At 41.4% G+C, this 17,935-nt stretch overlaps 1 protein-coding gene across 6 annotated transcripts in view; it reads left to right on the top strand.

The window, feature by feature from the left end:
• The window catches only part of SNTG1 (syntrophin gamma 1), a 476,492-nt gene that overhangs the window by 408,943 nt on the left and 49,614 nt on the right, over window positions 1-17,935 (top strand). For all 6 annotated transcript variants that reach the window (XM_067712365.1, XM_067712364.1, XM_067712363.1 and 3 more), the window contains 2 exons: window positions 6,219-6,335; window positions 7,556-7,627. In XM_067712365.1, the coding sequence (XP_067568466.1) occupies window positions 6,219-6,335; window positions 7,556-7,627 (189 nt within the window). The remainder of the gene's footprint in view (window positions 1-6,218; window positions 6,336-7,555; window positions 7,628-17,935) is intronic.

Genomic DNA, 17,935 nt, shown 5'->3' with positions numbered 1-17,935 from the left:
TAGGGGTTGAGTAGGGAGGGATGAAAAGGCTGAGCACAAGAGGTTTAGGGCAGTGAAATTATTCTGTACGACACCATAGTGGCAGATACATGTCCCTACACGTTGTTAAAACCTACAGAATGTACAACACCAAGAGCAAACCTTAATGTAAACCATGGACTTCGGACGATAATGTGTGTCTACGTAGGATCAGCAGTTGTAACAAATGTGCCGTCCGGTGGGGGGGATGCTAATAGTGGGCGGAGGCACAGAGGCTGTAGGTGTCAGGGCAGGAGGTCTGCAGGAAGTCTCTGTCCCGTCCACTCAATAATGCTGTGAACCTAAAACTGCTCTAAAAATTAAAGTCTATTTCAAACAAGAAAAAATAATGTACAATAAAATGATCAAAATTTAAAGAATAAAATGTTGCTGTGCAGCACAGGCTTCATGTATTGGGTGTGTTTTCACAAGTAGCTTAAAAGCGTTCATGCAAATCAAAACGTGCAGTGAGAGGCCACCTCACACTTGTTATAATGACTAAAATCAAAAGATAAGAGGTACGTATTGATGAGGGTGTGGAGAAGAGGGAGCCCTCCTACACTGTTGGTGGGAATGTAAACGGGTGCAGCCACTCTGGTAGACAGTATGGGGGTTCCTCAGAAAAACTAAACATAGAGCTACCATGTGATCCAGCAATGCCACACCTGGGTATATTTTCAAAGGAAATGAAAACAGGATCTTGAAGAGATATCTTCCCGCCCATATCATTGTGGTGGTATTTACAATAGCCAAGATATTGAAACAAACTGTTAATAGATGAATGGATAAAGGAGATGTGAGTTTATATATATATATATATATATATATACACACACACACACACACATATACATATGTACACACATATATATGGAATATTATTTAGCCATGAAAATGAAGGAAATCCTGCCATGGATGAAGCTTGAGGGCATTATGCTAAAAGAGAAAGATAAATAATGCACCGTATCACTTATATGTGGAATAAAAAAAAATAAAGTCAAGCTCCTAGAAATATAGGGTAGAAAATGATTTCCAGCAGCTGGGGGGGTGAAGGAAACGGGGAGAGACTGGTATAAGGGTGCAAACTTTCATGTATAAGATAAACAAGATCTGAGGACCTAATGTATACATGGTGACTATGGTTGATAACACAGTATTGTACATCTAAAATTTGCTAAGAGATTAGAATTTAAATGTCCTCACCAAACATATATATATATATATATATATATGTGTGTGTGTGTGTGTATATATACACATATATGTATAAGTAAATATGGGGGTTGATGGATATGTTGATTAACTAGATGGGAAGCATTCTTTGACAATATATGTGTATATTAAATCACTTTACTAGTTTACATCTTTTTTATATCCCTTCCTAGCAGGGGTATAGGGCTTTGGGGAACATACAGGAAGGAATGGGTAAGGGTATGTTTGTTCAGTTTGTATCTAATGACTCTGTGAATGCTCATCTTAGGCCTTCCCTGATACCCCCATTACTTTACAGTTCTTGTGACTGGGTGTGCCTGATCTCGTGTTCATTACTGAGTAAGTGGCATCAGTGTTGACTAAGAACTCTACAGGCTTTCCCCCTATGTCCAGTGTCAGCCAGGGCTCCTTGAGGTCAGTCAGAGTGCCCGCTTAGGAGCCTCTGGGCTCCATAATTCACCACCTGTTCAAACCAGGTGCCTTGGAGGGTAGTGGCCGGGATCTGCCGTTTCCATCCCCCTGCGGGGTCTGTGAGGGATTCTCCCTTCCAGTGCCCCTTTGGTTTGGGGGTAGGCTGTTAGGGTGCATTCTGCAGAATTGGAAGTTTTCTGGGTATCATCCGCAACCCAAACACATTTAACCTTCCTGTGTAGTACACCCTGGCCCCAACACCGGCTGCGAGATGGAGAAAGTTGGCCCGTCAATGGGTCTCTAAATTATAACACCATTATTTTATTACCCAGATTTTATTTTTATTTCCTGGGAATTGTTAATGGGCTTTGCTGGTGACACTTTGCAGTTTGAATTTTTAAAATATTACTTGTCTTGGTTACTGAGTGTTTTTGGTTCCTTCCAGTAGAATGTCTCATTGCCTTGCCCTGGTTCTTACTTTACATTTTTATTTGTCAATTTATACCTCAATAAAGCTGAAAAAATAGGAAAGTCTTCGAAATATTTATCTGAAAAGTGTGTGATACATGGTTGGCAGTTCACTTGTCATTTCATAGGTATAGGAAACTATTTTCTTTTAATTCTACTTGTTTCTAAAACATTCTGTTTGAAATATCCTTATGCCTATATTGCTCATTTGTTTCTTTTTTTAAAATAAGATTAAGTGACACAGTTTTTCTTTAGAGTTATTATTTGCTGCGACAAGTGTAGGATGAACTTTCTGAAAATGCATTATGTCTCCTCAACCATATGATCATTTCGCAGGAGTCAAGGTAATGATGAGGAACAGCAGGTGCCTTTTGGTCTTTCTGCAGAACTGAGAACAACCCTTTTCCTTGGCATAGAAAGTGATCAGGTCGATCTTTGGCCTGGAGAACAAGCATGAAGAAATATCCCTTGCAGATCCGATAATCCCATTTTTATTAGTTACATCCTGAGCTCATTCCTCCAAGCTACACTCAGTTCAAACTAATAAAATTGTACTTAATGATAATTCTTGAAAAATATCAATATATCATCCTTAATATTTCAGCTTCCAGCAAATTATAGATGTAGGAAGAGACAGCAAACTCAAAGTTCAGTCTTAGGAAGCTCAAATATTTCCTTCTCATGATTATGTAGACCACTTTAATCTCTTTTTTCCTCTTGCCAATGCAGAGAAGTCATAAACACAGAGAAATTGTAAGTTTTATCAAATTGAATTAAAATGAAAGACTGACTTAATTGAGAAATAATATAATGATTAAGTTGATATAATTCATAACTAAAATTTTATATCATTGCAAGGGCCCCAGAATGACAGGGCGATTTAACCCTGTCATTCGTTGGAACACTTTCTTCCTATAAAACTCACAAAACTCTATAATTTTTAATATGAGTTTGTTATAAAACTGTTATTAATAATACACAGTGTGTGCTATTTTAAAAATGGGATTTTATAAACTATAATACATGTCTAGAAAGTTCATAAAACATAGATGTACAGCGTGATTATTCAAAAGCCAAACCCCTGTGTAACCACAATCTGGGTCAAGAAAAGTGGCTTGTTCCAGCTTAGATCGTGTCTCCCCCTCTGTATTCTTCCCCATGCACAACTGGCTTGCAGGCTTCTAGAGTAACTACTATTCTGACCGTTTGTCATCTTTACTGAAGTACTTTTTATTCCAACCAAGAATGCATTCCAAAACACGACTATAGTTTGTCTTAATCAAATCATATATATATATATATATATATATTTGATATAGGTTTTATATATATGTGTGTGTGTATATATATATATATATGATTATATATCTCCTTTTATTCAACACTGTGTTCTGTGAGGTTCACTTCCGTTGTTCCATGTAACTATAACATACTCATTTTCCTTGCTGTATACTGTTCCTTTATGATATCACAATTTGTTACTATATTCATCTGCAGAATGTATCGTAGGGTACATGGTTTATGTTAAGCCATTTGTACATGGCTGGGACTAAGAATAACGTTACAAGGAACATCCTTGCCATGTGCCTCGGGGCACAGGTATACACACTGGGTTGAGTTTATATTAGAAGTGAAGGATCAAAGCCTCACCAGCTGTCAGAAGTGCATAATGGTTTAAAACTGTGATGGTTTCAGGTCTTCCATTTAAGCGTCCAATTTATTTTGAACTGATTTTTTATACTGTGTAAGATAAAAGTCCAATTTCATTCTTCTGCAGGTGAATATTAAGTTTTCCCAACACCATTTACTGAAGAGACTATCCATCCCCCATTGTGTGTTCTTGGCACCTTTGTCAAAGATTTGTGGACCATATATGTATGCACGGGTTTATTTCTGCATTTTCTACTCTGTTCCATTGGTCTACATCTGCTTTTAGGCCAGTATCTTACTCCTTTGATGATTGCTATTTTGTAATACATTTTAAAATCAGCACATGAAATACCTCCAGGTTGTTCTTCTTACTCAGCATTGATGTGGCTGTTCAGGGTCTTTTGTGGTACCCTGTGAATTTTAGGATGACCTTCCTACGTCTGTAAAGAAAGCCGTATGGATTTTGATAGGGATTGCATTGCATTGGTAGGTCACTTTGGATTATGGATATCTTAAAATACTAATTCTTCCAGTTCGTGAACACAGATGTCTTTTTATTTACCTGTATCTTTAACTCCCTTCGTTAATGCTTTATAATTTTCAGTGTACAAGTGTTTCACCTCTTTGGTTAAGTTTATTCCTAAGTGTTTTATCCCCTTGTTGTTATTGTGAATGAGATTGTTTTCTTAATTTCCTTCAAAGACTTGTGAATGAACTCCTTCAAATAAAGTTAAAAATAGCTAAAGGGAACAAAATTAAGGACCAACGTGCAAACCTAGATAGTAATGGAATAACTAAATTTAAAAAGAAATGAGGGCTTCCCTGGTGGCGCAGTGGTTGGGAGTCCACCTGCCGATGCAGGGGACACGGGTTCGTGCCCCGGTCCGGGAGGATCCCTCGTGCCACGGAGCAACTGGGCCCGTGAGCCATGGCCGCTGAGCCTGCGCATCCGGAGCCTGTGCTCCACAACGGGAGAGGCCACAACAGTGAGAGGCCCACGTGCTGCAAAAAAATAAAAAAACAAAAAAAACAAGGGGTTAATAACCTCACCCATTTAGAAAAAAGAAAAAAAATAAAAAGAAATGAAAGCAAGGAAAAACTTTGAATCACATTTTAAAGCAGGTAAAATGTTTCCAAAGTTTAAAAATAGCATTTCTATGTTTTTTTCCATTTTATTACCTAGTGTGTTCCATATATTTGTCATAAAAGATCTTAGCAAATGTTTTGAATAATCTGCTCAGTATTGTGTTTCTTTGAGGATTAAATCTGCTTTTGAAGGAAAAAGAAAAAAAGCAACTGTTTCTCTACAATATGATAGCAAGATAGACCATGTCTACTGGGTCTAGTGTTAATAGTCATTAATACCCACAAAGTTGTCTTTATGTTGCAAACAGGGACCAGTACAACATGTTTATTTAACATTTTTGCTTCTTCCTGTCTAACTGCTATGTTTATTATCCAGATTATACAGCTGTCCCTTGGTACCTGCAGAGGACTGTTTCCAAAACCAAACCCTGCAGATGCTCAAGTGCCACAAACCCCTGTCCCACACCCGCGGTTCCAATTTGCAAATTCAGACGACCGCGGATTGTGTGCTCTGTTTCCAGTCCGCAGCTGGTTGAATCTGTCAGTGCGGAACGCTTGAATACTCAGGGCTGAATGTAATATGTTAATTGTCACCATAAAGTAAGACATTCACACTTTCTAAAGCAGAAGAACCTCAACCTAATTGTTGCTGAGGCAACAAACAGCACAATAGATATGTACAGTCTGCCTCCGGATAATGTTATATGTGATTCTGAGCTAATGGTAACACAACATTGAACTGCATTAACCTCCCTGTAATATTTCTCAGGTTGAGGACGACTTACGTGTAAATAGGAAGGTGTTTTGTTGGGGGTTTTTTTCCCCATGGAAAGCAAACACAAAGTTAGACTAGTGGTATACTGTAAGTCAAAATATTTCTCTTCTCTGAATATATTTGTCAGTTGAAAGAAAGCAGTGCCCAGTTGCTATGACTTTCAGCCTTAATCCACCAGTATAAATATAGATACATAACATTATCTTAAATTTGGGTTAGCCCTATTAATTCATGAAAAAAATAATAATTTTGCTGCATATGAAATTCTAGGCTGGTTGTTGTTCTCATTTTATACATTGAAGTTTATGTTCCATGATACTCTGGCTTTCATTCTTTCTCTTGAGAAATCAGTTATCAACGTAATTGTTGGTTCCGTGAAGGTAACGTTTGTTTCTTGGTAAACATTGATGGAAACATAAAATCTTATGAGTGGTTCACACTCATTTATTGAAGGTAAATCTGGTTAATATACTTTTTGCATCAATTAAACTGATAATTTTATGAGAGAATTAAAATACCACAAAAGATACAAAAAGAACACACAAGCCACCTGAAATGAGGCTTTTTTGACCGGTCGTCGTGTTCCGCTTCCTTGCAGATTGTCTACATGGGCTGGTGTGAAACGCGGGAACAAGGTCCCCTGCAGGACAGCGCGTACTCGCCGGCGTTCCTAGCCCTGCGGGGCTCGTGTCTTTATAAGTTTCTGGCACCTCCAGTAAGTGTTTCTGTTCAACATTCCTTATTTTTCCCATATTATCACAACAGAGTGACATCAGCTTAACAATAACAAATGATATGTTACCAATATATTTCGAAAATAAGATACAGAGAAAAATAGAAAACAGTCCAAATGCTTCTGAGAATTTCTTGCTAAAGATATAAGTTCTGGCATGAAACATTGGCTTTATAATCCTTGAAAAACCTAGAAGGCATTTCTGTGTCGACATTTATGACAGGCTGAATACGTTTATCTATATGGCACAGGTCTGTCTAAGTCAAATCAATGGTGTTTGTGATAATCTGTTACATCCCGTATCTCGTCATCAGGCTGCGTGTTAAATATGCATGGCGATCTGCTGCACCTGAGGCCTTGCTTTTGGAAACATGTACTTTACACAACAGTAGATTCTCAAGGAATATTTATTGACCATAAATCTTAAAGCCAGACCACTCACTTACAGGTCTAACACCACAGAGGGTCTCGGCGGGATCAGGTTAGACTTGCTGTAATTTCAAATATCTATGTCTACACAAAGTTCAAATCACCCGGAAGACAGGGGAAAAAAAACAAATATTTATACCTTTTACATTATTCCTACTCTGAATAATTTCTTATGACTGGACAGACTAATACATGTTTCAGACACAAACAAGTGAAACAGCTTCACCGTGGTGTTTGGTGTTTCACGATGTTCAGAACATGGTGTGACTTCCTGATGTAAACTATATCTTTCTTAAAGATCAAAGCCAGCGTGGATATGGTATCTAGTATTCTTTGCATGTAACAGGTGGTAAATGGAGAAAAAACTATGACGTGTGAAATATGAACACTTAGTATTTTCCATTTACAGTTACCCAAAATATTGGCTATATTCCCCATATAAAAAAATGAATCCCACCCCCAAAAAACACTTAGTATTTATGTAGAGAGAATGCACACACTACTTAAAACACATCAAGACACTGAGCAAAGGTAAATTGTTGCTTATAATATAAAACATCTGCTGAAAGAGGGAGAGAAATGGCGTGAAACTTAGGAGAAAGGAAACAGAAACATTGTTGAAGGTCAAGGACGTCTAGGAGGAGAACCTCACAACTTAGAGATGGCCTAGAGCACGTGTGAAGCTCCAGGTGTCCACCATAGTGTATAATAAAGAGAAAAGCAGGGGCCATCTTTCTAAAACAAATGATGTATTAGTTTCTCATCTTTTCAAGGTGACCACGTGGGACTGGACCCGAGCAGAGAAAACGTTTTCAGTTTATGAGATTATGTGCAAGGTTCTCAAGGTAGGACCAGCAAACACTGATGATCATAATGGCTTTTCCTCGGCCAGGAGGGGTTCTGGGCTAATAGGTAGTTCATGAAAACAAGTGATGCATGGATATGAAGGAAAATACAAGGTAAAGACAAAGAAAAGAAAAACACGTGTGAGAAAAGGTAGAGTGAAGAGAAATGCTCGGCTTCGATAATTCTGAAGCAGATTCCGAGGTTCCTCCATGTGGGGGGCAGTGGAAACACGAGGAAGCTTGTCAGGGGTCCTTTGAGGATGAAGTAGAAAGTCAACTGGAAATTGTCTGAGTTTAAACCACAATTATTACCGTAGCCCTATTTGCTGTGTAAAGTACAGGAGAGAAAGATTTGGATAAGACTTGGAATTAGGAAGTACAGAAAATATAAAGGTATATGCAAAGAAAGGTATGTTTAAAATATGTTTAAATCCCATGGTTAGGTTGCCTCTCTGGGTGTGGAAACGAATATATAATTGTCATAAATCCGTTAAATTTCTGTGCTGTACACGGGATTGTTGCAATGGAAAGTCATTGAGAATTCTGTAAAATTCCAAACAGTTTTTGGGGCCATTTTTAAGAATCAAAATGGGAATGATTTATAAAACCTAAATAATAATCTCGTCCCTTTCCAATCTGGGGTCTGTAGGGTTGGAAGTACTGCAGATTGATATTAAATCCGAGTTAAGGTTGACCTTGTTTGTGTAACCAAGGAGAACCAAGTTCCTTGTGTTTTACGTCAGCTACTTCTCTTCCAGTTAAAGAATCAGCGGAGTAGAAAATGCTGGAACATTTACAACATAATGAATAGAATCAAAAGTGTCTGAAGGCAGGGAGACAAAGAAAATATGATTACCTCCAAAGTGTTCATAATTTTTTCTTCCGTCCAGAAGAATCCTAGATTAAAGCTGACATTCACAAGAGCACAAGAGCTAAATAAAAACAGGTCATTGCTTGCACCTCGCTGTGGATGGTTTTGGTTCTATTGTGGGACTATCGGTGGTGGAAAAACTCTAATACCCGTGAGTTTACTGTCAGCAAAGCAGTTCTGGCAACTCCTAAAAGATGTGGCAGCATCTGAAGGAAAGGAGGTCGCACCCAGCTCCCCAGTAACTCCCAAAGTAGCTAATGACGTAGCTTCCTAATGGGATTTTAGTTTTTTACCAAAAAAAGAACTAGTGAAATTAAAAAGAAAGAATGAAAGAGATAAAGGAAGGAAGGAGGGAAGGAAGGAAGGAAAGAAGGGAGGGAGAGAAAGAAAAGATAAAGAAACCCAGAAATTAACTACCCTAACAGTTTATTTGTCCACACCCTATCCATACATTAATATAACTTTTTCATAATAGTAATCCAGCCTGCATTTCTATGCTGTTGTTTAGTCTTAAATTATTTCCAAGTAGCTACCTGGTCTTTATTTTGAACTTTCAAAAATAATGCAGTCTCTAAGGACACGTTTAAAGGAGGGACTAAGAATTAGGCCCGGCTCCACGTAAACACTCATTATTTTATTTCTCTTTTTAAACATTATTTGCGCAAAGTTAGAATTTGGTTTGAATCTGCTTTTTCATATAATATGACTTGAGATTTTTATGTCAGTTAAGATTCTTCAAAAATATGACTTATTGTTTTATTTTATCTGGTCATGTGGCCGTACTTTTTGGCCAGTGCCTGAGTTTTGCCGTTTAGATACCTCCGCATTTGTTCCATCACACACATCACAACTGTCATCCTTTGATTTATTTAACAGATCATTGTTGAGTGTTGCTACTTACCAGGTTGTCGGCTAAGCACGGAATAGCTGGAGACGAACGCAGAAACAGCCCTGCTGTCACTGAGCTTACATTTTTCTTAGGGTGACACACGTTTGGTTAAAGAGGCCAAAAAAAAAAAAAAAAACCCAGCGAAGAATTGATCTTTGCCCACAAACTTTTGTTAACTTCCGAAGTATTTCCTTTAATCTAAATTCTGAATTTTGGACATCCTGGGTGGAAATATCCTGATATGGTCAAGAGGCTAGGTTTACGTGTCTAAATTGTCTCTAGAAGAGCCATAATAATTTATAGTGCTGCCGTCAATATCCGAAAGTGCCCACGTGTTAGCACTCTGCCCAGAGTAAAATCGAACAGCCCGTCTCATTGGTCTTCCCACACAAAATTTGCTATAAGCCCATTAGTTGCTTTGGGAAAATTTTTACCTAGGTTATGAGGCCTGGAGATAATATTTTCAGATACTGATTAATACATGTCTACTGTCACTTGTATGTATATAGGAAAGCTCTCTTCGTGAGGGCAGCGGGCACGTTCCGTGCTTCCTGGATTTACACTTGACATACAGCGCTATCGGTTGAGGACTGTCTTTCACAAAGGGAAACTTCACGTAGCACAAGAACAGAGGCATGGACGCAAGGCTCAGTGTGAAATGATTCTTTTCCTGCAGGCAGATCAGTGCTGGAGGAGGAGCCCAGACTCCAATGGTTGGGTCTGGGGAGCGAGTTGAAGGGGCCCCTTGTGTAACTCAGTCACCCGTCCCACCACGTAACAGTCCTGTGCAGCTGGGCGAGGGGCAGGCTTCTCTCTCCAGAAAGGGGTCCCTCACATAAGGCACATTTCATTGATCTGGACCACGGAACATCTGGCCTCGGACCACTAATCAGGAAAACCCACTCTCTTCTGACCCAAAGCTACCCCCGTAACAACAAAAATGAAGCAGTAATAGTTACCCAGAATATATAGTTCATGTGCAGTGCCAGGTATTGTTCTAAGTGCTTATATAATAATATATTTAATCTTTACACCACTGTGAGGCAGTTCCTATTATTCCCATTTGACAGATATGGAAACAGAGGCAAAGAATGTTTGAATAAATAACTCAAGGTCACACAGCCGGTGAAGTTCAGACCTACAGATGTGAATCTGGCAGGCTGTCTCAAAAATCTGTGCCCATCAACTTGTACTCTGGCTTCTTTCTCTCTCGGTATAGGCGTTGATAAATAGGAAAGAAACGCCAATGAGAAAGCCAGCCCGGCAACAAGGGGGAGAGCAAGGGTTCAGAATGAGGCACGTGGCAGCAAGTGGCGACTCTCACTTCCATGTGTTGTTGCCCTTTGCCGATGGCTCTGTGGACTCGAGCTCTTCATCTGTTCAGTGGGGCGAAGAAAGCACAGGTTGTTGTGAAGATTAGCAGTTCGTTCGTTGGTTTGTGAATGCGCTTTTACTTATGAATTCATTTATCAGATATTCGTTGAGTATCATTCATGTGCCGGTCGCCCCACTGGGTACCAGGGATTCAGCACAACTGTAGAGGGGCCGGAGCTCACAGAAAGCCCAGCTCATGAGGGGACTTAGGTCCCTTGGAGGGAGGCCTTAAACAGACTGAAATGTAGATGCTCATTAAAGGACTCGGCTGAGGAGGACGCGTTGCGGTTATAGGGTTAGGAGTCCGGTGATACGGCGGGGAGGGGGCATCCCGGGCTCAGGAGGGCACGTGTGAGCGCGCCCCGGTGTGCGAGGAGTGTGTGTCCTTCGCCACAGCTAAAAATGCTCAGCACCGCGGTGATGTGCTTGGGTCGGAGGTCTGCGCTGGTGTTCGGGTGCGAAGACGAGAATCAGGACTGTGAACCTTATCTGAAGGACGAAGGAGAGGCCCGGCTGGAGGGCGAGCGCGAGCCTCGGCAGAGCCGGCCGCCCGGTCTCCACCGTGAGATGGGCCGGGCTCCGCGGAGGAGGCGGTCCCAGGGCTGCGGCGGAGATCCGGGCAGGAGAGGACCAGTGCCCGGAAGGGCGCGGGCGGGGCCGGGGGCGGGGAAGACGTCACAAAGGAGATGCTCCGGTCGCCGTCCCCCCCCGGGTCAGCCACGTGCTGCGGCGGCCGTCCCCGCCCACTGCTCTTGCCCGTCTGACTTACTGCAGAGCGACTGCCCCAGCTCTGACCAGAACCGAGCAGTGCAGCCGGACGGAGCTGGAGAAAGACACCACGCCTTTAATTCTGCCTCGCACTCGCGCTGGAGTGTTTCCGTGGTCCGTCCTCTGGCCTAATCCAGCAGGACGGAGGTTAAAGCGCCTTCCTTTCTCGCAAAGTCAGCACACACTTCGCGCTCCCCGGGGGTGACCCTACCGCCTCCTTACGAAGTCCTCAGCCAGCGGGGTTACTGCGGCCCCCGGCAGGCCTGTCCTGACGGCCCGTCCCCGCTCTTACCTAAGGCAGACAGCTCCCCGGCAGTAAATCTCATCCCCTCTGCGCCCCGGGCACCCCGGCGTTTCCACCCTGACGCCCCCGATGCACACGTGCTCCCTGACCTCGGCCCTGAGCTCTGAGCGTTCAACAGTGTGCACATCTGACTACTGACGTGTCCAGATGCGACGTGTCTCAGACTTAGGACTGGACAATCGGAGGGGACCCCCAACAGTACGGAGATAAGAGAAAAATGGAAAAAACCAAAAACTAGAATTCTGTTGTTTTTTGCAGAACCAGGAAGAAGGAGGGCCGGTCAGCAGATATCTTCTAGAAAGTGGCAAAGCCAGTGGCCTAGACAATGAACGGAGGCCACACTCAGGCCACACTGGACACACTTCACCATAAAGGCCCTCGGGTATGGGTGTCAATCCCCAGGGGTGTCCAGATGTCAGGGAACCTGTCACTTAGTCAATTTGGGGGCCTCACTAATAAAAAGATTGCAGAATTAGGAATATAAAATTAGTCACAAAAGTGAACATTTAGAATGAGGAGAAACCACGAGTCACTGGGCCAGTGTCACCTGCCCCCGGAGGACACCCCCGTGTCCCTGTGACCAGGATCTCATCCTACAGCCGGACTTAGGAGTTCAAGTCCAGTGGTCAGATTCTTCCTGGTGAGAGAAGGACAGGCCCTACCCGAATGATGTGGAAGCAATTACAATAGTAATTGTCCCGCCAACCATCACACGAGGAGACACACGGGGAGCAGGGAGTGGAGACCGACGTCATCCAAAGTGGTTGACTCGTGTGCTGATGTTTGCAGAAACACTTGTCTTTCAGGTTCTGCAAGGGAGACCATCTTAGTAAAAAAGACGTGTCTCTGCATTTTCCGAACATATTTGTAGCCCTTTTCTTTTTTTAAGTAACAGTTTTTCTTAGAAGGTTTATTGATTGTTTTACATTTTATACCTCATTTTAAAATGATTCCAGATCTTGGTTCTTTAATGTATTGCTTTAAAATGTGTAATCACTTCCTAAAATCCAAGCTTCTTAAAATATGTTTTAATTTTGTTTCCTCCAATAATAGAACTAAATGTCCCTGATTCTTTTAGTCTCTTCACCGACTGCAAACTCAAGGAGCCTTGCTGCTCTCGGTGAGGACCTAGGCTCCCCTGGCTGAGCTCGGGCTGTTGGAGCCCCAGCGGCAGATCAAAGCAAGAGTGACTTTGTCCGGAACACCCAGCCCCCTGTTCACAGCCTGCTTCCTTTCTTAATGCAATACAGTGATCACCATTGATAAAAATGTGATTTTATTTTTGTTATCTTAGTAACATGTTCTTGGATTTATTAATATGCTAGCATGTACCCACTCTTCTGTTAGGGCTCCATAAACGCACAACTGTTACATAAAGTACTTATTTCTGTTTTTCCGAAACATCTTTCAAGTCCCAGAGTGCTAATTACTTATATCTCATTTTTAAAGATTTGTTTTATTGACCTATTTACACTCTTGAAAGCTCAAAGGCATCATTTCTTTTCATTCTGGAAGTTCTCACCGTTTCCCTTTGTCCTTATATAGTGACACACACAGCCATATCATTCTTACATTATTATTTTTTCCTTAAGTTATACCATTTGCATTACATTTTCTATGTCAGGTGTGAACAAAACACAAATGTTTTAAATAATTGTACATGATTTCTGTGACTCATCTCATGATTCCTCAAGTGTTTCTTTGTCCTTTTAGTTATAAAAAGTACAGCCTTACAGTGTTTTCATGAAGCTTCCAAAGCAATTCAAGGTCCTTTTTTCAAACAAACAAATATCTCTTAGGAAAAGGACGTGTTAATAAAAGGATTCAGTTGCTTCTTCTCATGAAGGACTTAATGCACAAAAGATATTTAATCTTGCTTTCCAAATAAACCAAAATCCTCTCTCTTTCTCGATATCTAAGTGTCTAGGGGGCATTCCTTACCCATGTAAGTGGGTCTAAGAGCAAGATATTTATGAATTATTACAACTTCATGTTGCAGAATTCCCTTCCCCTTCATTCTGCGTTAGAAGCACAGCCTATCATTCTGAAAATAAGCACTGGGGAGCAATGCTTTTTAAAATCTCAATATTTTAGGCTTCCCTGGTGGCGCAGTGGTTGAGAGTCCGCCTGCCGGTACAGGGGATGCGGGTTCATGCCCCGGTCCGAGAAGATCCCACATGCCGCGGAGCGGCTGGGCCCGTAAGCCGTGTCCACTGAGCCTGCGTGTCTGGAGCCTGTGCTCCACAACGGGAGAGGCCACAGCAGTGAGAGGCCTGCGTACCACAAAAAACAAAAATCTTAATATTTTAATGTACTCCACTAATTTTAATAAAATATGACAGTATAACTATGTTAGGAAAACCTTCCTAGAATATTCTAAATAAAAATTTATATAACATAAAATATGAATAAATTGAATATTTTTGAAGTATTTAAAATAAGTGACAACTTATCTCTATATGAATTGTCTGGTTAGTAAAATTTTGTGTGGGCAGTTAGTAGAACATAGACTTTGTATAGGAGAAAGAAAATTAGTTTTGTTGCCCAAATCAATTTGGTGCCAATCTCAAGGATTCATCCCTTAAGAAGAGGATTACTTGTAATCCTCTACTCAGTTCAAATTCCTTCCTTCGGGTCTATTTTAAGTTTTTCCATAATCTTTTCAGACTTAAGACTTTTGGATTTCTGTTTACAGAAAGTTTCTGCCTTGCAAATTTCCAATTGTATGAAATGTTAAAACTGTTTGACCTTCCAAAAGCTTATATTACTGTTTTGAAAAGTGAAAATACAGTTTTAATACTGAAGATGTGGTACACGTATCAATGGAATATTACTCAGCCATAAAAAGGAACGAAATTGGGTCATTTGTAGAGACGTGGATGGACCTAGAGACTGTGATACAGAGTGAAGTAAGTCAGAAAGAGAAAAACAAATATCATATATTAATGCATATATGTGGAACCTAGAAAAATGGTACAGATGAACTGGTTTGCAGGGCAGAAATAGAGACACAGATGTAGAGAACAAACGTATGGACACCAAGGGGGGAAAGTAGTTGGGGGGTGGTGGTGGAATGAACTGGGAGACTGGGATTGACATGTGCACACTGATGTGTCTAAGGTGGATGACTAATAAGAGCCTGCTGCATAAAAAAATAAATAAAATTAAAAAAAAACTGAAGGAAACCAGATGTCAGACCCTTGAAGAAAAGTGTTGAAATCTCCTTCAAACTGGTCTAGAATACCTTAATTATTTATTTATTTTATTTTACTTTTTGGCTGCATTGGGTCTTTGTTGTAGTGTGTGGGCTTCTCATTGCAGTGGCCTCTCTTGTTGCAGAGCATGGGCTCTAGGCTCACAGGCTTCAGTAGTTGTGGCACTTGGGCTCAGTAGTTGTGGCTCGCGGGCTCTAGAGCGCAGGCTCAGTAGTTGTGGCACACAGGCTTAGTTGCTCCGTGGCATGTGGGATCTTCCCGGACCAGGGCTCGAACCCGTGTCCCCAGCGTTGGCAGGTGGATTCTTAAGGACCATGCCACCAGCGAAGTCCCTTTTGTTTTTTAATGATGCAGTGGCATAGAGAGCTTGCAGTACCAGTTTTCAATCACATCACTTCGTTTTTATTAATAGTAACTATACTTTTACTGTTACACATTACTTTATCAAGAAAAGTATTGTTCTTGTTATTTTGCTAGTTGTTTCTTTAGAATGCCATCAGCTTCTGTGGTTGACAGTGTTTCTTACAGGAGCTCAGCAGCACACACTGTGCACTGCCCACCTCGTCTTACTCATCCTTTGCGTATTTTAAAGAGTTGAATAGATCAGGCCCATTGCTCACCATCCCAAAAAGTGAAGATTAGAGGAACCCTAGGTGACACCTACTCGAGTGCTGTGTAGAAGTTGCACATGAGGATCTCACTTTCTGGAACCTTGCTGCTCCGTCCTGCCAGCCTGTCATGGTTACCCTGAGTGTGTCGTGACACACTGTTAGAGATGGACTTTGGAGCGGGTTAGGTTTTCTCGTTGTTTAATACATGCACGAACCTGATTGATTAAATTTAACTTATGTGATTAGATTTCATTACTTGTTTTTTCCGCTTTCAGTTTGGCAGCTTTAAAATTGTTCTATCTCATCTGTAAGGAAAAGAGTCTCTCTGGCTCTGAAATATCCAAAATATTTTCAATTAACGTATTTTTCTAAATAACAAAATTAGAACAGTTAAATTCTACATTTGGGATTACATCTATCAATCAGTTGGATCTTGTCAAAATCAACTGTGTTCCTAATTTTAAAAAAACTATTTATTGAGAAAATTCTTCATCGAGTTTCAATTTGTCGTGGCCAACAAAATATCATTGAGAGGAAAATAATGCACTCCTGTGAGATGTTTTCTTTTACGAGGATATACGTAGCTATAGTTACAGAGGTGTGTGTGTGTGTGTGTGTAGTTTTGTGATTTGGAAATATTCGTTATGATGTTTTGGAAGTAATAGCTAGCCTTTTGACATATTTTTGTTTTATCAAAACATGGAATAAAGTTCAGTTTTGCTTTAGAGTTACTGTAGTTATTCTCTTCCTGTATCATTGTTCGTTTGGAAGAGCAAATGTACTTAATAGGAACTAAGACAATTCTTAGCAATAGATTTATGGTTACTCTTATCCCATTAGATAATTTTACTACTTTCTTCTTTGTTTCCCTACAGTGTGTTTGTACTTCAGCCATCCGTCACGTACCGCATGTTTCTGTTCAGTTTCTAAATACCATACTAACGTGATTACCAGGTTAGCTGGTTGAGGGAAAGAGCAGGCGTGTGTACAGTAGGAATCAGCAGCAGGTTGCCTGGGCTCGACTTCTGGTAAATCTCTGATAAATTACTTAGCTATCTTTATTTCAGAATTCTCACCATTATGTCAGGAATTATAATTATAGCTACCTTCTGGGTTGTTGGTTTGAAGAAGTAAGCTAAGAAAGGGTACTTCATAAGCGCTGGATAAATGTTAGGGATTTCTGTCTCTGAATTGCTCTTGAAATGTGTGTCACCCTAAAGTGGCATCGGTCATGTCCTCCAAGGTGGTTCCTCTACTTTTATCCCATTTCGTGAATGGTACGACCTTCTGGCAAATGTAAAGGGCTAGATGTGTTTTTCCTTAGTCCAAATAAGTATTGAATGATGTGTCCCTTCCGTCCCTGGAATCAGAGGACAGTCTTTTGAGCAAGTGCTGGAAATGAAGTGACTGGACTCACGTCTCTGGGATGAGATCACTGTGACTCTTCAAGGTCACCTTTCCCTGGTGTGGTATCAGCTCTGTGACAACCATACACATCACAGAAAGAGAACTCAGGCCCCAGAGACCAGAGACAATGCTATCATTCAATGGCAGGTCTTTCTGGTACCACGTCCCAAGTGGAAGCCACGCACGGACGCCTCCGTTCTGGCAGTGGGAGCCTCTGAGGAGTCATTCCTGGGACCTCTTGCTGCACAGCCAGCAGCAGAGGTGGGAACGCAAGCCTGGCTGGTTGACCCCTGGTGCTTCTCTTTCTCCACTGCCCTCCATTAGGGGACTTTCTTTGAGCATATAATTGTCTCCATCATTGAAATTCCTACAACTCACCCAACCACCTGCTTAGCTGTGCGCCAGAGGGAGGAGGGAGCAGGTGTTCACGCCGCTTCTGCAGAAGGGGTGCTTGTGTAACAGGCAATTTCATCTTAAAGACTTGCTTATTCTGGGGCTTCCCTGGTGGCGCAGTGGTTAAGAATCTGCCTGCCAATGCAGGGGACACGGGTTCGAGCCCTGGTCCAGGAAGATCCCACATGCCACAGAGCAACTAAGCCCGTGCGCCACAACTACTGAGCCTGCGCTCTAGAGCCCACAAGCCACAACTACTGAGCCCGCGAGCCACAACTACTGAAGCCCACGCGCCTAGAGCCCGTGCTTCACAACAAGAGAAGCCACCACAGTGAGAAGCCCGTGCACCGCAACGAAGAGTAGCCCCCGCTCGCCACAAGTAGAGAAAGCCCAAGCGCAGCAATGAAGACCCAATGCAGCCAAAAATAAATAAATAAATAAAGTAAAATAAATTAAAAAAAAAAAAAAAGACTTGC

Source organism: Pseudorca crassidens, chromosome 17 (genome assembly GCF_039906515.1).
Source record: "Pseudorca crassidens isolate mPseCra1 chromosome 17, mPseCra1.hap1, whole genome shotgun sequence".
Taxonomy (NCBI): Eukaryota; Metazoa; Chordata; class Mammalia; order Artiodactyla; family Delphinidae; genus Pseudorca; species Pseudorca crassidens.
This window is presented reverse-complemented; position numbering and strand designations above follow the sequence as displayed.